This window comes from Pleurodeles waltl, chromosome 5 (genome assembly GCF_031143425.1).
Source record: "Pleurodeles waltl isolate 20211129_DDA chromosome 5, aPleWal1.hap1.20221129, whole genome shotgun sequence".
Taxonomy (NCBI): domain Eukaryota; kingdom Metazoa; phylum Chordata; class Amphibia; order Caudata; family Salamandridae; genus Pleurodeles; species Pleurodeles waltl.
In genome coordinates, this window is record NC_090444.1 from 910,289,874 (window position 1) to 910,312,091 (window position 22,218).

Below are 22,218 nucleotides of genomic sequence, written 5' to 3' on the forward strand. Positions count from 1 at the left end.
TTGGAGCACAGTGGGAAACCTATATTTTGTCTGTGTATGGAAGTAATGGTGCTGAAGTATTCGCACCCCCATTTTGGGAATTGATAACTACTCCTTCAGCTAAGAATATGTAGACTATAAATTCATCATGCAACCACTGCAGTGCCCCAGGCCCCAGCAGGATGCCAGTCACCACACAAGCACCAGCGCAATGGGCCGCAACTATTCCTCTTTAATAAGCAACATTTTTCTAAAGGCAGCCTTCCAACATCTTGGACGTGCTCTATTTTTTAGCTACTAACAGGGAAGCAAATGATATCCTAGTAACTACTGATTTCATTACTAGACTCTGAAGGAAGATCTTTGCCAAACTACTCTTTGCCAACTTAGACATTTGGGCTAATGAAAACAACTTGATAGATGATTCACAGACAGATGTTCAAACAGCTGTCTCAACCCTCGATATCATCGTCATTCTAATGTTGTTAGACATTACAGGAACCTCCACCCCTAACCAAACAGGCTGCTCAACACTTAACAACTTCACCCAAAGTCTACTCATGCTTTGTGCCGCATTTGACTGTGTTCATCTTGTAGGCTCTGAACTAGACTGCATACCTGGAGGATTGCCAACTCATTATTGAACTTAATAATAGATTTGCACACAAACACATCTGGGTCCGGGTGAAATTAATGTCTCATGGAAGATTAACACCTAAAGTTTCTACGTAAAATTGTCTTAAACCTGGGGTGTATCTTGGCGCTCGTTTTTCTTCTTTTACATCTCTGACTTAAAAAATATCTGACTAAAGTAAATGCATTTCAACTAAAACTGAATATTAACCACACCTCCAGTGTGACTTGTGCTATTCACCACGCTTACAGGACTTCAGAGATTATGCACCAATTTGGCTGCTAGAACAACCATAACTATTCTTCCAGTAATTCTTTCAAAAACAAAAAGGATGGTGTCGGCAAAACAAAAGTCACTTTTACATGGAAAATACACACATCACGCACATTTTTAGAACTGTCGAGGAGTGACGGTAGGAAACAAACTGGATAAACTTGAGGGGAAAACCACATGAACTCCTTGACTTCTGGATTTCACAGTTTAACCTAAGGACTGAGACGTTTTCTTTACTCAGGTGGTTGGACTATCGCTGAAGCTGTATCTTCATTTTTAAGTAAACTCTATTAAACTATGTCTTGCAGCATGGTATATTTGTGGGACGGCTAGACAAAAACTTAGATACTCTCAAAACAGGTAGTCTATGGTTAATGTGGAATATCTATCACACAACATAGAATACGCCTAGAAATAAGTCTATTGGGATCATCTTTGAAAAGTTTACTGTCCTAATACAGAGCATGGCCAAATCCACTCCAGATACCCTCAGATCATGACTATTCCGATGCTGAAATGAGCCTGGGAATAATTAATTTATCACTCGGCATACCACAAATATGGCACATTTGCTGGAGAAATATAAAATATGATACTGAGATTTACTTTTGAAGGTCTCTGACGTCAATTGGAAATCACGCTTCTGAAAACCTATGAAGCAAGTGTTAGAAGCCGATCTGTTGAAATGATCACCTTTAAGTAGACCACACTACTCTGCGTCCTGTCCAGTGGCACAAGGTAAAAAGGAATTCCTCCGCCTTTGACTATTAAACAGTGAAATTGAAGGATCCTGGAGAAGAATGATGAGCCAATCATGGTACCACTTCTGCTCTCAGAGACTATTCACCACTTTATTTTTCAATGTTCTGTACTGCTAGACTTGTGCAAAAAAACACCTTTGACAAAGAAGCATCCCGGGCGATCTCGTGTCCTCTGGTGAAAGCGAGCACATCATAATAAGAGTGGTGAAGTTTTGGAGGGTCGGAGTACAGAGACTTGGTAAAATGCTATAATTATATATGGATTTTCAGCAGTTAGTGCAAGTTATCATGAACTTTGCCATTCGTCTTGAGCTTGTTAATATTTTTTAACTAACCATATTAACGTGTATCAAAAGGTGAACAATAACTTTTTACTTCCTTGTTTTCACCTTTTAAACTTTTTATTTTAAACTTTCGTACTCCAGTTTTGAATTGACAATAAAGACGCTAATCTAAGATTGATAGGCTTATAACTGTACTTATTGTCTATTGAGATTCCAAGTCAAGCACAATGTAATTTATTATTATTAATAAAAATAATAATAATAATATCTCGCCTGATTCCTCTTCAGAGTACTTGAATGGAAGCCTTTCTAGACCTTCTAGAACTAGAGAACTATCCATACAATTTCTGTAGCTTAGAGTGAATAGCTCTAAGCTACAGAAATTGGATGGATTCCACACAAGTCAGTACTGCCACTTCTATGCGCTCTTCTGCCTGTTCAAAACCTTCAGCCATATTTGAAAAGCGATTACTGGTACCTCCACTCAGTGAAATGTTAACTCAATTTTAGAAATCCGAGATACCATTTAGTCCAGAAAAATAGACTGATCATGAAGGTAGCGGTCCACTTTACTTCTACCAAAGGTTACTTTGCATTTCTTCAGGGCATCCATTCATTCCAGTAATCTCCTGCTCCGTTTCCTCCGTTCATATATTGATTGTTTGTAAAAGTTCACTTCTTATTTTGAAGTTCCACAAGATCAACAACTCTGTGTGGAAGCACTATTTGTACTATAGCAACATTATCACGTTTGCAACTTTTGCCTACAAATTTTGTGTGACTAGATCATAGCTTATTCGTATGTCACACATCTGTTCCATGCAGTGGCGTAACTTTGTCCCACTGCCCTTTGATCAAATCCCAGCACAGGCATATACATATGTTTTTTGCAAAAAAAAACTTCCTGCATGAAAACATGCTTAAAAATTAGATTAATTTAAATCAGTTTTCTGTAGACTCTCATTCCTTTCATTCGTTGTTCTCTTCACCTTACAGATGTTTTTACTGACGAAAGGAGTGCATCTAATTATTCGGACCATTTTCCATTACCATTAACATCCATTACCAAAGTAGCATTGGCAAAGCTAGCAGATTTTTCGTTTGTAGTGTGAAGATGATTATGAAGGCGTGTTTCGGATCTAGAAGTTGAATGTTGTAGTTTAATCTGTCCATTCCATGCATACAACAATATCACATACTCTGCTCGACTGTTTGCTTTTACCCTGTGACTACATTACATTGTACATTGAAAGATTTAGAAAAATAAGGCCGGATATCTGAAATTTCCTTTGGGAAAAGTAGTCACAAATTATGTAACGGCGCCTCTGACAGATGATCCGGCCCCTTATGTGGAACTGTTTCAATCCCTTTTGCAGCTTCCAGGCAAAATCATTATTGGCGGGGATTTTAACTTTCTCCAGGATCCATTTTTGGATACCACTTTTAAGAGTAAAAAACAGCACAAACCTAAATTTGCTAAGATCTTCAAAGACTACATTAATGTATTGATGCTCTGTGATCCTTGGAGAATAAGTGGCCCGAATGAGAGAGAATATATGTGCATTTCCAGCCAGTTTAAAAGCGCATCCCGCATCGATTTCTTTTTTTTCTGATATCCAAAATACTGCGCTTTAAGAATCAATAGGTGAGGCACTCTGGTCTATCCAATCATGCCACCCTAGTATTGGAAGTACTTTCTTTCCCAAAATACTCTACGCCTCAACCTAGAAGGTCGGTGTTTAACCAGCAACTCCTCCATGAGGAGGGATGGGTACAGGCCTCTAAAGTCGAAATAAGTGAGTTTTTCAAATGTAATCAGGGATCTTCATCTCCAGCTATGGTTTGGGATGCATTAAAGCCTTTTTCAGGGGCTTGGTAATCGCTACGGGGGCGGCAGATACATCTTATCTGAGACAACAGGCTAGGGTTCTGGAAGAAGCAGTACAGAGGAGTTTGGATATTTACCTGCATGCACCCACGGTTTCGAATTAGCTAAACGGGCATTCTCCAACAGTTTTCTTAAGAAGGTTGACATAGGATATCATACTTTCAGTCAGAAGGCATATGAAGAGAGTAATTTTACAGGCAAATTTTTGGCCTGGCAAGCTCGAGACCAAATTGCTAGTAATATGATACAGGTATTGAGGTGCCCTATATCTGGGGTAAGGCATAGTGACCTCAGAGATGTGGATAAGATCATGCTAGAACATTATAGGCGAATTTATAGCAAAACCCAGGATATTGATCATAGGACCATTAGGGATTTCTTGGGTAATTTGGACATTCCTACTCTTACGGATGAAGACAGTGATGCTCTAAGGCATCCATTCACGAAGTCGGAACTCCTTGAGGTTGTCAAGAACCTCCCCATCGGGAAGGCTTGTGGACAACTATGCGTAATATAAGGAGGTGAGGAAGGGGGGCAGGAAGAAGGAAAGGAGAAAAAAGAGGAAGACATGTTTTTTTTTCTCCTTTTTTGTTGCTGTTTTTTTTTTCTCTTTTTCACCTAGCTCGATTGTATTTATTTGGTATCTTATTGGAAATGATTGGGCAGGATGTTTATGATAAAGTATGGAATTGTAATGCTTTTGCTATTTTGTTGGGTCTTGATAAAAATCAATAAAAAAATGTTTAAAAAAACAAAACATTTTGTGAATGAAAAAGAATTGTGCAAACCGATTTATGTACTATTTGGTCAGTTCACAAATGTCTGGATCTTAGTGGGTCACACTCAGACCTAGCTCAATAATATTCATGAGGCAGGTCACAAATAGTGACCTACTACGATTGGATACTATTATAGGGATGGTGGCCTGCTGGGTCAGCATACCACCATGTGTGTGATCGTATTTTAAATAAAGTAAATATTTTTTTTTTTTCAATGTAGGAAAGCAAATTTTACTTAAAGGCTGCATCTATAAAGTAATGTTTATTTGGGTTCTTTAAATTTTATTTGAGAATTCACAGTGCTCTCAGGGACCACTTCTTACTCCCCAACAAGTGTTTTTTGCAAAGGGCAAGGGCATCTAAGGGGACGCCTATCCTTTTGCGAATATGCCACAACCCCAACTCAGGACCTGTAACTTTTCAAAGTTTGCAACCAGATTAAATCGTAAAACATTGATACATACCATAAAGAATTACTATTTGGAAGTGATGCTCTAAACACGCTCATTCCATATAATAATTTGATATGCTTTTCTAAACCCATAGCCATTTTGTGAGTGTTTTACACGTAACAGAATTTCAAAATGGGTTTAGTACATTAAAAAAAATGTGGTCTGAAATCATGTGATTTTGCAAATCTCATGCTTTACAATCGTGAAATTGCTCTGTACATCTGGCCATAGGTGCTGAAGGCAGATAGACATTTCCAGACTCATTTACTCTGTCAGTTCTCCATACTTCTGTTTGCACTATCATCACATTGTTTTGTTCAAATGCAGATGAACAGGTGTTCAGGGCTGTTGAGGACCATTTATCTTACTTATCTGATAGAGACTTCTAGCTGCAGATTCCTTACCTTTGAATTCTCCGCAGGACTTAGACTGGATCCAGAAGACTTTTGTGAGCAGTACTCCTGTGTGCTGGTGGGTAGTGTCAATAAGCTCCACGTCCATGCCAGAAATGACATTGCAGTTTATATATAGGCGCCATCCAGACACACCGTCAGTTCTTTTCTTTCCCCACCGGCCAGCGCTGATTCGAGAGTGAGCTACCCCTCAGTCATTTTTTGACTGGACTTTTTCATCTTTTTGTCAAACTTTTTTGTGGTTTATTACTCCTGGTGTGTCTAGATGTCGTCACATAAGACAAGATTTAAGCCCTGCGGATCCTGTCATCTGGCGATGTCGGTGACGGATCTGCACCCAGTCTGTTTGTGGCCTACAAGCCCTTAAGCTCTTCCTCAAGAAGAAGTTCAAAATGCTATGTTAGCTCAGGTCTTGTCTGTCCTGAACCCAGGAGACTGAATGGAAACGTTGGACTTGCAAGATACTTATTTCCATATCTTTGTCTTGCCTGCTCACAGTCATTACTTGCGGTCATGGTAGGCCATGAGCGCTTTAAGTTCACTGTGCTTCCCTTTGGTCTTGTCAGCGCCTCCCATGTGTTCACTAAGGTGACAGCGGTGGTTGTAGCTCATCTGCAGAAATCAGGGAGTGTCCATCTTATTGGCTGTGAAGGTGGGCTCGTCCCAGGATGTCCTCTCCCACCTCCAGACTATGACAAACCTCATGCATTCGCTGGGGTTCACTGTAAACATACCGAAGTAGCATGTGACTCCCTCTCAGATGCTCCGTTTCATCAGAGCTGTCCTGGACACGGTGTGGTTTCGGGCTCATTCTCCCAAGCAGCGAGTCCAGGATATTCAGGCTATTGTACCAATGTTTCAGCCACTATCCTGCATTTGTGTGTGACTGACTCTGAGGCTGTCGGGGCTCATGACCTCCTGCATCCTGCTGGTGACACATGCCAGATGGTATATGCGGGCTCTGCAATGCGACCTGAAGTTCCAGCAGGCGCAGCATCAGGGCAATCTCTCTGACATGGTCCAGATTTCGGTGGGAACTGCGACACATCTGCAATGATGTTTAATGAAACACGATTGGGTCATAGGCAGATTCTCTCTCCCTTCCCCAACCAGATCTGACAGTAGTGACAGATACTTCACTCCTGGGGTAGGGTGGCCAACTGGGAGAGGTAGAGATCAGAAGAATTTGGTCTCCGGCAGAAATGGACTACACATCAAAATGCTGGAGCTCCATTCGATCTGACTGATATTGAAAGTCTTTCTACCCTCTATCAAGGGAAAGATGGTGCAGGTGTTCATAGATAACACTGCCATGTGGTACTGCAACAAGCAGGGCAGAGTGGGGTTGCGGGCCCATTATCAAGAAGCTCTTTATCTGGCGGGAACATCTTGGTATATCCCTGGTGGTTCAACATCTGGCAGGCTCTCTGAACGCCAAAGCAGATGAACTCAGCTGAAAATGCCTAATAGATCACCCATGGCGCCACCATCCGGAGGTCTTTTTCAGCAGTGGGGAGAGCCTTAGTTATGTCTGTTCGCCTCTGCTGAGAACGGGCAATGTCAGCAGTTTTGTGCAGTGGAGTTTCGAAGACGGCTGTCACTTGGAGACACTTTTCGTCTCACGTGGAATTCAGGCCTCTTGTACATCTTTCTGCCCATACCACTCCTGTCCAGAGTTCTCAAGAAGATCAGTAACTTCCACGCCCAAGTAATATTTGTGGCTCTGAACTGGGCACAGAGCATCTTGTATCCCGAGCTGCTGAGCTTGTCTATTTATCCTCTGATCAGACTGCTCCTTTGGGATGATCTTCTGTTGCAGCAGCAGGGGACTGTTCTTCTCTCAAACCTGTCTACTCTTCGCCTTCCTGGGTGGAGATTGAGTAGTGGCAGTTAAAGTTTTTGACCTTCCTCCCAAAGTCTGAAACATCATTTTGGCAGCCAGGTGAAGACATTTGTGGCATAGTGTACAGACAAGTCTGATACCCTTTCTGGCCATCTTTCAGAGGTTTAACTGTTCATTCTTTCCCTTGCCCAGGAGGGCTCTGCTTTGGTCACTCTTAAGGGCTATTTATCTGCTATTTCTGCCTGATCAAACCTCCTTGTTTAAGTCTCATGTTGTACATAGGTTCTTCAAAGGTCTTATTCATCTCTCCCCTCCTTCCCCCTTCATTATGCCCCAGTGAGATCTTAATTTGGTTCTGACACTTTTGATCTGTGTTCCTTTTGAGCTTCTTCACATCTGTCCCCCCCCAGGCTGCTCACGTTGAAAACAGCCTTTCTTGTGGCAATTACATCTGACAGCAGAGTGAGCGAGCTACAGGCCTTATCTAAGCTCCTCTACCTCTCTATCCGGTCAGTGGTGCTTCCCATTAGGACTTATTTTCTGCCAAAAGTGGTCATGCCTTCGCATGTAGGCCAATATATCACCTTACCTACTTTTTATGCAGCCCCACATCCTTCTAAGGAAGAGTAGAGTCTCCACCTCCTGGACCCAAAAAGAGCATTAGGGTTCTACCTTGATCGTCCAAAAGAGTTCTGGGTGGACTACCAAGTCTTTGTGGGGTTTGTGTGTGTGTGAAGAAAGATCAGGCAGTGCAGATGCGAACCAACTCTTGGTGGGTCGCGCTCTGCATCAAGATCAGCTACGCATTGGCCAAAAAGCACCCTAAGGGCTTGTGCGCTCACTGTACCAGAGCTAAAGCTGCGACCACTGCATTAGCACGTGTAGTCCTGGTCCTAGACATCTGCCAGGCAGCAACGTAGGCATATCTGCACATGGTTGCCAGACATTGCTTCCTGGGCAGTCAGGTTCGCAGGGACGGGCACTTTTCCTGTTCGGTCCTGCAGGACTTTTTACTTTGAAATTTGTTTGCAGACCCACCTCTGGGGATGGTAATGCTTGGGTATCTATTCTTAGTAAGGAATCTGCAGCTAGAAGTCTCTGTCAGATGTGAACGTTACTTACCTTTAGTAGAGCCTTATCTGGTAGAGACTATATCTAGCTGCAGATTCCTTACTGACCCACCTATCCTCCCCATTCTGCAAATGGATTTCTAGGGGCAGGGACCTCCTTTCAGGGCCTTAGTTTTGACACCAGTGGTCAGTGTTCTTTATTACTCCGTTCTTCTGGCATTGAAAGCCATGAAAAGAGACGGACATCGATGAAGCCTGGGTGATGCCTACATTGGAACCACAATGTCATTTCTGGCGTGGACAGTGCCAATGGCAGGGGCAGAACCAATTGACTCTGCATACCAGTACACAGGGATAGTACTCATGAAAAATCCTCTGGATCCAGTTTGATACCTGAGGAGAATTCAAAGGTAAGGAATCTGCAGCTAGATATAGTCTCCTTCAGATATGGTGGTACAGAAGGTAAGTAACTTGTCTGGTCTGCCTATTCACCTTGCTGGTGGCCACATAACTGATCCTCTTTATGCTCCAGTCCTGTTGTGGCTCTTACACTATTGTTACATTTTACCTAGACTCATAGATGCATAGGTATCAAAGGCAAATGGACCTCCAAAGGACCATTTAGACTGCGCATTGTTCTGCATCTTGTCATGCCATCATTTTTCCTAATCTCCAGAGTTGCCTAGGATTTCACACCATGACTGGATTGTATTTGGGATACCTGTGCCATACATCATAAGGATATTGCAAGTCACCAAGGAGTTCTGTGAGAATCGAGGCAAAAGGCTGAGTTTCTTTGCTGCAGCTGTAATTATGCTTCATTGCCTACCTTTTGGCCTTGGCTGCTGGCAGCAGACATTATGATGTGGCAGCTCAGCATTAATGACTTATTTCATTTGGGCAGGTAGGTAATGTCTTTATTACAGGTAACTAGACATGTCAACTCAACTGAAATAAGGACATTGGAGACTGACTTTTATACTGGGATTGTTATATTGTAAGTATAAAGTTTCATCGATTAAAAAAACAGTACTAACTATCTGTCTTTGAGATCAGTACACTGTTCGTTTTCCACCTTAAATCTCACAGTGGATAACCATCAAACATCTTCTTAATGGAAGAGTGCTTTATATTACACTATCAAAACACCTACCGGCTTTGTCATTGTTTGGTGTTTGTAATCACTGGTTGAAATATACATTCTTTTCTTAGTGATGGCTTGTCAACTTCATCAGGTTATCTTAGATGTTTGTTTTTTCTTTTTAATTTCAAATGGAAAAATGTTGATATGTGAATAGGCAGTTCTCCGTGTAAGTAGAAGATTCTCTCATTATTAGTTGCTTATCTGTGCATGATTACTCTTTTTCTGATTAGCTGATCAGCCCTGAAACAGTGGTAAAGTTGGTGCCGAAGTACAGCCTGGTTGTGGAGCTCAGTGAAAGTGGATCCTACAAAAGAAGTTTTCACGATCCCGATGGACTGGTGGCGACCTATATCAGTGAAGCGCATGAGCAAGATGGACATCTGTTCTTGGGCTCCTTTCGTTCACCATTTCTTTGCAAGCTGAACCTTCAGGATGTTTGACAAGAGAGGTGCAGAAGTGTGTTGCTTCTGTGGTCATCATTTGTTGACAAATCAAATGTTCTTTCTATTGAGGACCAAGGAGCAGAACATAATATGCCCAGTGACACACGCCACATCCTTTAAATGGCAGAATGTGGCGTTTTTTTTTATTGACTCCTATCTTGGTTTAGTTGGGAAATGGGATTGGAGCATTGATTTTTGGGATGTGCAAAAGATAATTCAAGTATCAAATAGTCTTGGGCATAGTTGCACATCTTTTAATTTACTAACATAATAAGGCTACTGATAAATATGATGCAATATTATGGTATCTAAGAAGAACAGAGACAAGGTTAGGTTTAAATGGGCATCACAAGCTGAAGGTTTTATTCTGATGGTTACTTCTAACCAGATTCCACACCTTCAGTATAATCTCTGATTCCAGACAGTATCTGAATTTTCAACAGCAAGTGCTCTTGTATGTCGGCAGGTGATGTGGTTCGACTCTGCGACTGCCTAACTCCACTTCAGAGGTGACAGCACAAAAGCAAAAATAGCTATCATGCCCCATGCTGAAATCAGTACCTTTCTCTCTGCATCCCTTGACAAAGATCTGGCGCACCATTCCCAACTTTGTTAGTTGTACCCACCCCAGATTTCAAGAAAATACTGTGTGCCAGTGAAAGTATGATAAAAACATTTAAATGCTACCTCGGGAAGCAGATGCCCGTCACGGATCCTCGCATCTTTTGTTTGTAGGCCTAGGTCCCGGTCATGATTCAAAGTCATGTAACGTATGAGCCCTTGTGCTCTTCAAGGTAATCAGGGAGCGGGAAGTGAAACTCTGTGCCCTAGAACATAAGAAGAGGTTGCGTTTAAGACTGCGATCCAACTGCTAGTTAGCAGGCCTTTCCAAAGCCAAGTCCCAGTATCGATCCAAGACATTTGGTAAGTTTAAGTCCACATCCAGCAAAAAGGACAAGTGGGGTTCTAGTCCCCTTCCCGCCACTTCAGAATAGGTGAGAAGCTGTGCAGTAAGCATTCCAAGGGCCTGACTCCAAGACCTTTAAGAGGCCAAGCTACAGATATTTAAGTGATTCCAACTCCCGCAGGACTGCCTTCTGGGGACACTAGTGGCACTTTTGCTGGCGAGCCTTTCCCTGGCACAGACTGAGCCTTCTCCGAATTCTTTGCCAGCTGCAGCTCATAGTTACACTCCACACTTAGTCATGCCAGGCTCAGATGCACCTGCACCAACCCCTAATTTGGTGGTGCCTATTCTAGAGCTGGTCCCAGTGCAAATCTCAGGCCCAAAACCAAACCTATTTCACACTATGCAATCACCGAAGTGCATCCTCCAACATTAGATGGTCCACAGCCTCTCCCTGGCTGCTTGTACTGTAGGAGGCTAGAGTCCCTGCTTGGTTCAGATTTATGTGCAGATCGGGTGCTTCAGAACATACTACGCAATGAAGACAACAATGAGGAAGAGGCGAACGATGTGCTCCCCCTCACAACACTGATGCTGGCTTGTACGTGTACCTACAGAATGCTAGTGGGTTGGCCACTCCTACTAAGCATGAATTGGAATCTCCACCAGGCCCACCCACAGAGGAAAGTGCCTCTTTTGTGGTGATTGACTGCTGGGCAGCTGAAGTACTTGACTTACAACTACCTGTGGCTTAAACAAAAGCAAACTTCTTGACTGAAATATTACAGCCTTTATTTGCCACGTCAAAACCCTTGCTCCCTTTAAATGGGGACCTACAGATACTTTAATGGCTGCTTGGATGAAGCTGCCTTCGCCTCTCCCAGACAGCCTGTCCCTGACAGTTGACCAGTGGCTCGATGACATGATGGGCAAAAAAAGAGACAGTGCACTTGTTATGGCTTGATCAATTACCAGTGGCTTAAATGAATTCAAGCATTCTAGTTATTACGTTTTTGTATTCCTTAATGTGTGTTCAGGGCTGGCCTTCATTCAATAGACTGTGTGGGCTGTGCCATGGGGGCCACTGTGCTGATCAGGTGTCTTGCCTGGATATGAGCCACTGAATTTTCTGGTGATGTTCAGCCACCCTTAATGGACATGCCCTTCAATGGATCTAAATTCTTTAAAGAAAAGACTTACTTGGTGCGCAACCATTCTAAAGGCAGCCATGGTACGGCAAGTTTCCTATGTTGGTTTTCTCTGGCCCATGCAACAGTTCAGAGGGTTACTTGTGTTGTTTAGCCTATCAAGAGTGGCAGCCATCTTTACCAGTTCAGCAGCTGACTGTGACTTTTTGTTTCCCCAGAGGATGTGGTTGTGTCCAGGGTTGTGGACACCAAGGGCAGCAATCCTCCACTACATCTTCACAAACTGTAACTGCTTTGAAGCTGCTTTGCTTTTCCCTTGCAAAAGTATGACCAGCCATTAGGGGCATGATTTGATATTTCCTACCTAGCTGGATCGTCACTTCAGATCGGTGTGTGCTGTAAATTGTTGAAAAATCGAAATGCCATGTTGTTTTTCATGTCCCCTTGTATCCTACCCCTTCCTATTCAAGTTTCAGCAGATCACGTCACCGTTGTTTTGCAAGAAGTCAAGTCTTCTCCTAATATGTTTATGAAGTGAATGGTGGTTGTTTCGGACCACAGTTGAGGGTCAGGAATACATGTTTTCCTATTCCACAATGACTCACTGCTAAACACTGGCTTGACACAGTAAGTCCCAGACCATCGCGAAACGATGATCACCCTTCTAACATGCCTGGTGTTTCCATCAGTGGACCAAATTCACATCTGATGTTGATAAAAAGGGATTCCCTTAATAGGGGCCTTCCAACACTTGCAACTAGTCCAGGGCAGTCAGGATATGATCTAGATGTTTCTGGCTTAATCCCGAGTCTCAGTGAGGGTGGACCGCTGACCTCATGCATCTTTCTGGTCCCTTGTGCTCCCTGGCACAAATGGACCTTGCTGTGGAACCTCACTTTCCACTGAACCCAGGTCTAGGCATTTCCGTCAGACAACATCTTTATCACAAAGGAGACAGCCTAGGCCCTATGTTGGTGGCAAGTGAACCTCAACTAGTAATGTGAGATGGTTGTTCTCCCTACACCATCCATAAATCACATTAGTGACAAATGCATCATCTTGGGTTTGGGCAGTCATCTGGGAAAAGTAGAGATTAGGGGTCTCTAGCCACCAATGGAACCAAGGTTCATTGTCAACCTCTTGGAGCTTTGTGCCATCCAGCTGTCCCTGAAAGCCTTTTATCAAGAGTCTGTGCAGGTTACGATGGACAACGCAACTGCAATATGGTAATGCAACAAAAAGGGGGTGTCTTGGATTGGATGCTGGACTGTTAGATCTCTCTGGTAGCCAGATATCGGATTTAGGCATTAAGCACCAAGACAAACATGCTCAGCAAAGTTCAACTGGCAGACTACTAATTGTGTCTTCATTCTGGAGTGGCTCAGGGCATCTTCGAACAGGGGTGTATGCCCTGGCTAGATCTTTCCACTACCACAACCAAAAACATGCCTCCTGAAGTCCAACTGCAATGGATCACAGGACCTCTGTACTAATTTCCTCTGCTGTCTCTCCTGCCTCGAGTTCTGGGGAAGGTCAGTACAGATGGTGTCTAAATCATTTTGATATCGATGGATTGGTGCAGGAGAGTGTGGTGCCACAGCCTTTTGAGCCAGAGCATTTGTCCTTCTTTTCATCTCCCTCTCCAGAAAGAACTCCTGTCTCAATTACAGGGAAGGGTCATGCACCCAGATCGCTACAATTTACACTTACATGCTTGAAGATTAAGCAGAGCAACTGAGCAGTTTCAACTTACTGAATTTGTAGAAATCATTCTTGTGGCTAGGCGACTCTTGATTAAATCCATCTAGTTGAGGTATGGTGTAGGGACCTTCATCTTGATCCTCTCCAAGCCAAATTATCAGATGTTGGTCCTGCAAGGCTTCGTGGTGGCACGATTTAAGGTTATATGTCAGCCCAATCAGCCTTTTTATGTTTGCCTGACCCAGCTTCTTTAATCAAGTCACATGTTGTGATGAGGTTCATAAAAGGTTTGACAGATGGTTATGTCAAGGCCCTCCTGTATATGTGAATGTGTCCTTAACTTGGTCCCAGTTTCTGATGTGCATGGAGTTCCAGACCTTATGCAGTTGCTCTCTGTTGCTCTTCGTCATCAAGACATTTGCCTTATCTTTTTTAATCTCAAACACTTCTGTGCCATGTGTCGCTGATCAATTGGCGCTATCAGTGTAATCTCTCAGCATAACTTTTTTTCCTGAGAAATAGGTACTGAGACCCCTGGTTTCTTTTGTGCCAGGTTGTATCACCCATCCACCTTGGTCAGTCCTTTACCTTTGCCGTCTTTTTTTTCTCTGCCACATCCCTTAAACGAGAAGTAGAGTTTTTAGATGAAGCCAACAAGATAATACAGTGTAGAGTACCTTCTCTTCATGCAAGTTGCTGGTGCTTAGGAGGGGAAAGTGGTGCAGAAACAGTCTTGGTGCGTCTTGATTGTTGTGTGTATGATGACATTCTATGCCCCTACAAAGAAGGAGCCTTCTCATGGCCTACATGCTGATTCCACCTAAACCAAAGCTGCCTCAACTGTGCTGGTGAGAGTTGTTCCTCTCCTAGGCATGTGACAGGCTGATAAATGAGTGTCCATGCATACATTCAATAATCTACCGCTACCTATACAGTAGAGTCCTCCGAGATGGTCAGTTTGCCTGCTCTGTGCTGCAAGACTTTTTGGTGTGAGTCTCCGATCCTCTGCCTTCTGGAAGGTACAGCTTGGGTATTTGTTCTAAAAATGAGGAATTTGTGGTTGCTGACATTTATTAATGCTTTACCGTATGGATATTTGATATATCCACAGATTCCTCAGTGCCATTCATCTTCTTCATTCTGTGAAATGAACTCTAGTATCTGGTAATAAGCTAGTACTACATCCAAATTGTTATGACTTATCCTCATCAGAGGCTATGGATAAGTGCAAAACAAAACTGACTTCAGCATGTGGGGTGACGCCTACATGTTGCTCTATGCCTCTATCATTTCTGGGGTGGCATGAGGCAGTTGCAGAGTCTGATTGCACCACCGTCTGCATTCAGGAGCATTTGCTGTTGAAAATCTGGATCCATTCTGGTGCCTTAAATTATGCTAACAGGAAGCATCTACAGTTAAGAGTATTCACGAAAAAAAAGAGCGTCACCGAAGGTAAGTAACTTGCTTATATAGCTGCCTTGCTTTTAAATGGTGTTATTTCCTCCAAACAAAAGCCTTGTAGGTTTGGGTGGGGCACTGTGGTTTACAGGGTACATTAGCTTGCACATCTACTTTTTAGTATTGTATATCAAAAAGCATTTTCAGGCTCATCAGCTGTTCATATTTGGACGACAGATTCATAAACAGGGATGCAGTAATTGTCTACTCACCTCTGATATGTTATAGATCTTGTGTGGTAATTGCAGAACAAGAATCTCTTAAATTCGGTGGAATCAATTGTTAACTGATTTTTAGAAGAACAGAAAGTGCATATTGTTTAAACAAGTAAAGAAAGTGAGTGGAATTAAGAAGTGGTTAAAAACGGCTCCCACAACAAACAACTAGACCATACATTGCACAGTGGTAGATTCATTGCCTTCGTAGAACGTCTCTTTTTGGAGTAAGCTTGGACTTTCATCTGAGTTTGTGCTCGCTTAATTCTTAAAAGACCATAAATCCCCCCATCCATCTCTACCTTTGTATAGGCTTATTGTGTTACATTGAGTGATTGGGCTTGTCAAATTAAACTATGGCAATTATAAAAAGTTACAGCTGTGAAATTTACAACATTACAAAACTGTTGTGAGGGCTATCATTTAATAGGGTCATTTGATGTAATCAGGATATTGCTATCTTTGCATGAAAAAAAAACAACATCCTTGAGAGCGTAGAGGCACAGGTCTCATTCTCTCTACAGTAAAGAACTTTACAGAACGTTCTGAATCTGGTTAGTAAAAAAAACAAAAACGATGTGCTGTAAAAGTTACTGCCTGAGTGATATGTGGAACCTTCTTCGGAGGCTACAAATTAAGGACTTATTTCATTTTCCGAGGGTACATCCTTTTGTGTGAAGTTGTTATGCTGTTGTGAGTGAAAGTGTACATACAAAAAGCACCCGCTTGTGCCTTAATTCTTGTGAAAAAAAAGTGGTGTCTGGGGAGGTCTGTGTGTTGTATAAAAGCTCCTTACCAATGTTTGTTTTCTTTCTATGCTTTCTGCAAGAGGAAATTAATCTAGAGGTGTGACCCTTGTAACTAATCATATAATTGTGTTTTTCCTCATCTTTTGTTTTAGTTTGTTAAGATGTTGCTAGGCAGGTAATCACATTGTCCATAATTTATGCTATGTTAAACAATTTTGCATACTTGGAGGTAGATGTGGCACAAGCCTTTTATTTTAAGAATGTAAGAACAATAATTGTAAACAGACCGAATTTGCGAGATCGAAACGTAAAGCACTGACTTGAATTTTCTACATTAGTTTTTCCTGGTTGGTGGGTGAAATGCGTTGTTTTTGCTTGTTAACAACCCATCACTTAGATAGCAATGTTTGCCTATTCAGACTCAAAAGAGGCATTGAGGTAGCTGAACCTTCCAAGACATAAACTTATAACAACTGTGGCCACATGAGGATCTCAGGTTTATACACTGGCACTGTCAAATTATTATTTTGTTTTTTAATATCAGCAGGATAGGACTGTAGGCATATAATTCACTCTACAGAATGTGAATCAGTTGTTCTTGCAGTGTTATCTAAGCCTGGCTTACTGTCTTCGTTCATTGAAGCAGACATGGTACTGAACGTTCTCAGAGGATATCAAATGAGAAAAGACCTAGGGTCTTTCTGAGCAATCCTTCACAGTTTCGCACACAAAGAAACAAGTGGGCAGGTGAACTAAATTCCCAACAACAATAACAGTATCTGGAAGTAGACCACTGATGAGATGTCGACTGGCCATTTTCCAGATTTTTACATTGCTTTGAATTCTGGCGCTGCAGAATTGTACTCAGTAAAACATGTTGTGTTGGACTGAAACCTAAGCAGCACTGGTGACGATTGCATTTACAGAAGTTTCAATAATAATGTGAAATGTAGACATTTTTGATGGCTCAATCATGTCCTTTGTATAAAGGCTGGTAGATGGTAGCTATTAAATGTGTTGTGCAACAAATACATTCATGTAAAAATATATGTGCATCCCTTTGAAGGCTAAATAAACCCATAAAGAAACTGTGGCGGAAGTTCTATTGCTCAGTAGTGGCAAACTGAACTCAACAGCAGCCGAAAGCACTGTTGGGAAATGTTTTTTGAAAGTGGGCGATTTAAATGAAAACTGTAAAAAAATATAAAAAAATAAACCTTAATTGTTTTGAATAAATAATGTGTTTTAAAGCAATTCAATATAGTTGCTCTTCATTTGTCTGCATTTTATATACATATATTTCTTAGAGCAAGACAGTAGTCATAGTGCTCCCTGGAATGTTCAGTTTTGAATTGTTCTTCAAACGCAAATCAAACATTTTCACATCTTTAGTTTTTGCATTCAGTACATATTAAATAAGTGTTCGCAAAACCAGTAGGTCTGTCACTTCTGTTTATTTCTTTTTTGTCATGGAAGTGCTTCTTCATTCTTTAGTGATTTTGTGTATATGATTGTGTGTATTGTTCAGTGGGTGAATACGAAAAATGTTTAAGTGGTACATAATATGGACAAATAAGTGATTGGGTAGATGGATGAATTAATATAAGTGAATACATGGACAGAAAAAGATGAATTGGCGGTAGGAGGCTATTCTCCAGAACACCACTGCTGCCCTCCCTCAGCAATGGACTCATCCATTCATTCATGGTCCCTGTGCCTCACTCATTCAGCCACTCACACAACCATCACATTCAGTGACAGATTCATCCATACAACCCCAAGGAAGCTCACATACAAAATCGGCAATAAATTACCAACTCCAGTCGCTAATTAAAAAAGGCCTAAACTTCGCCTTTACGTTTCCCTTGACACTCAGCGTGCCCTGGAATGTGGCGTATTTGTGGTCTCCTTCTGCCTGAGCATCTGTGATCCGTTTAAAACTATATTGAAGGTTGTCGGGTTACTCCAGCATTTATCAAAATTTACAACAGAAAGCGGGAGCGGGATAGGAAAGGGATACTACAGAAAGTGAATCCAGAGCAGGACAAGTACAATTCGGGATAGGAAGCGAACAGAAATCATCCAGTTTGAAGATGATGTGAAGCTACGAAAGTAGTATAGGGTAAAAAACCCAGGAGGTGCAAGGTGTGGAGTTTGGCTACATCACAGAAGGCGAGAGAGCCCCTGTAAAAGCTCGCAAGTCAGTGTCCTGTGCAGTTTTATACGGAAAGGCGAAAAAAACTGAGTACACAGATGAAAAGTCTGAACGATTACATACACCTTTTTATTGTCCTATATTTTAACTTTGCCCTGCTTGCCTACGTTTCGTACAGTTTGTGGTTTAGCCATAGGCAGCTTCGTAATGAGAATGTGTGGGGCCTGATGTCCTTGTTGCATAGGTGTCTGTACTGAAAACGTAACCCATGCTGATGCTTTCTGGGAAGTGAGGATCATGAACTTACGAGAGCTGCATTACTATACACTGGTATTTGCCTGCAGGATTCCGATGAAGGATAGAAGACGTAGATTGTACCTTCATTGCATTGATGTTTATGTGGCACAACCACCACACCTCCTGAATTTTCCAGGTCCTCAAGTGGCAAGTCAGAAAGCATTAAAAATCCATGTTACAGAGCACAAAGGGGAATGTGATGACCGAGGACCCTCCCTCACAAAGGCGTAAATGACATCACAGAATTGGTGCAAGCTTTAGCTGCTGAAAGAGACCTGAAATGAATGCACAATAGCATGCACTTCAAAAATGTAAACAGAAGAAAATCAAATATTATCAAAGCCAACAAGTCTGGCTTTAGCTGGTACCCTTTAGGCTGAATTACTGCTTGTTTTATTATGCTTCGATAAATCTCTTTTGCTGCTGGGCCCTTGCCAATATGAATAAAACATGGACTGAAAGCAAAATCTGTTTGTGGCATGTGTAGGTGTCGACACACATGCTCTGCATACTCCTGCCATCTAGTGTTTGGCTTGGACGTGTGCAACTAGATTTTTTCCCCCCGAAAGTCTTTGAGTCACGAGCTATGGTGACTCACCTACTGCTGATAATGCACATATTCAACTGCTCTATTGTCAAATTGTTTCCACCGTCCGATTTGGAAGTGCATCCACCAAGCTCCGGGTTGACGCCTTCTGCTATTTGGCATCGGTACCTCTCAGTTCTTCCATCTCGATCCACTTGAATCAATCTTCTGCAGCCAGGTCTCATTACTAAACTTCCCCATGAGAGTTCCTACTGGTGCCCCCCTTGGGGCACTCGCCCCGTTTGGGGCCTTCTCCTTGGCCTCTTTCACTGAGAATGCAGACTACATAATGGAAAGAACCCCTTTCCAGTACTGTCCTCCGTGCCATTCGAAATACCCATGGTCTGATCATCCTCCGGTCTGCAACTTGTGTCCATCACCTGAGCATGACGAGGCATCCTGTCTCACCTTCCTCACCTACAGATTACCATTGATTGTCGCCTAGCTTGACACACCATGGTGCACCGTCAGGAAAACACCACCCCTGGTCTCTTCTGGGCCTTATATGTTGGGGGGAGCCAGAGACTTTTGGCCAACAGTCCCTCTGTTTCGGCCTGAAACTGAGCTCACACTTACTGTGGGGCAGAGGAACTACCTCACACTGAGCAGAAAACATCAACTGTGAGTACCACCACCTCCACACTAACACCAATTGGCCCAGCACTGCCCTAGAGAGGGGTCAGGTGCCAAGCCCTGAAGTCCTCACTCAGACTTCTGGTCTGCACTTCCAGAAGACCATGGTCTGCACTGAACAAAGACCTCAGAGCTAAGTCGGAGCCGACCACCTGTGTCCGTTCCATCAGCACCTTTTGAAGCCGGCACTGAATCCTGCTTTGACTCCCAAGATTCCTTCATCTCCGAAGAGTCACTCGCACTAAATCTAAAAGTTCTCTGCAATGTCAAAACATTTGTTGCCCAAAGCCCTGTCATTGGTGGGGTCAGAGGACCAAGAACAGCCCATCCTGCTTCGGCTCAAGGTGGAGCTTGATGCCAAGCAACGGTGCCTCACCGTCAGATATGAAAATCTATTACACTGTTGCTACCGAAAGAACAGCACCTTTCGTTCCGTAAAAGGACTCTCAACATGTAGGAGGAACTTGCATAGGAACCTCCTTCTCAATCTAAGTTTAGGAGACACAGTGGTCACAAGTAGAGAGTTTCTAGGAATACCTAATGTTGATTTTCGGCTTATATCATCACTGTGCAGTGGTGGTTCATCACCAATCTGTTACAAGACAAATCCTTTCTGAACCCAGGGCACAACAGAATCTCCACATCACATACCTGCAACTACTGTCTGTCCAGCTAGCACTCAAGGCATTCCTCATTCATGTGCAGCAGAAACTGTTCCATATTTATACAGGTAACATGACTGTCATGTGCTTTCAAAATAATTGAGCCATAACTCACTCAACATAGTTGTCTGTGTTATCTCGGAGCATTTGACAGTGGGTGAATGATTGCAAAGTCCATCTCCTATCAAAATACCTGCCAGGAGTGGACAACAACCTTGCAGCCCTGCTCAGCAGGATGCCACATCAAGTCCACAAGTGGGAAATCCACCCGCAAGTCCTCCTCCTATAGTTTACCTCCAAGTATCCACACCCAGAGTCTGTCAGCAGTGCACTATATATGAATTGGTCAGGAATAGTTGCCTACGCTTTTCCGCCTTTCCCACTTCTGTTCGTGGTTCAGACGCTTCGGCAAACGTCTCTCACTCTCATCCTAGAATCACTCACTTGGGAGAGACTGCTCCGGTTCACCACTCTTCTTGACGTCTCCCTGGTACCTCACAAGAAGCCACCAAACCAGCCGGACCGTCATGCTCAAAGCCAGGGCATGCTCCAGCACCCAAACCCCAAACCGCTGTATCATGCGATCTGGCTCCTGAGGTCTTCGAATATGGCTCCCTCAACTTACCACTCCACCTCACTTGCGAGAAAGCAGCCTCAGTGGCTTTCTTGGGTAACATCCAGATAGCTGACATCTGGAAAGCAGCTACCTTGTCCACTCCACACACTTTCACCAAGCACATGCTGGTGTTGGCGAGGCTGTTCTCCATACACTTCTTCAGTCCCATAGCTAGCCACTACTTAGGGGAGGACCTCTCTACATTCGATGCACAGCATGTGTATCTACAGCTACACGTGCCACAGAAAGAAAATGTTAAGCATCTGTTCATGGCATGCAGTGCTATAGATTCACATGCACCCAACCTACTCCACATAACATTTTAGAAAAATCAAAAGTTCTTAGCTAATGCCAGAGCTTATAACTGAATATTCACACTGCATCAGTCCAAAAGAAATTACAAGTAGAAAAATCAGAAGCACAAAAATGTGAGCATCAAGGATAAATGTGCCATGCCATTGAGGGTACTGTTACATAAGAACACTAACCAGAAAAGTAAGGAATCAAAAGATTAGGTGTGTGATTGCTATGCAGTCACACACTGGTTTAAGTCGTCTGAATCATGAAACCAAAATGTTTTATGTCCTAATCCCCAATGACATATTACAGAGGTGCAGATATGCTTCCAAGTCCACTGTGCAGCTTCTTACTCATATTCCCCCCTTAACTGTCTGCTAGAGACCTCCAACTGCAGATTCCTTAACTTGTGTATTTCACGCAGTCGTCAGACTGGATCAGGAAACTTTAGTGGCAATTGCACTCGGCACCTAGATGTGGAGCAGTCTAGCGAACAACCCTGGAAGTGAGTGTAGGAGGCTGGCCTGGTTTGTAGTGGGTACCAAAGGTACTTACACCTTATACGCTGTCCAGTCATCCTTTATCAGTGAAATGTAGTTAGTGTCTAGAAGCCAGTCTGTCTAGGGGTAGCTGTAGCTAAGCAGCCAAGGGTTATGTAGGAGACATGCAAAGCTCATGCACTACCACTGTAGTCACACAGTACTTACACACATGAAAGAAAATACTCAGGCCCATATTTATACATCTTTAGCGCCGCATTTGCGCCGCTTTTTGAAGCAAAAGCAGAGCAAATTTACAAAATACAATTGTATTTTGCAAGTTTGCGCCGCT

At 42.8% G+C, this 22,218-nt stretch overlaps 1 protein-coding gene across 1 annotated transcript in view; it reads left to right on the forward strand.

Annotated features, from left to right (window-relative positions):
- Positions 1–17,395, forward strand: part of APMAP (adipocyte plasma membrane associated protein) — a 215,981-nt gene extending 198,586 nt beyond the window's left edge. Inside the window, exon 9 of the mRNA XM_069235039.1 lies at positions 9,751–17,395. Within this exon, the coding sequence (XP_069091140.1) occupies positions 9,751–9,960 (210 nt within the window). The 3' untranslated portion in view covers positions 9,961–17,395. The remainder of the gene's footprint in view (positions 1–9,750) is intronic.
- The last annotated feature ends 4,823 nt before the right edge of the window (positions 17,396–22,218 follow it).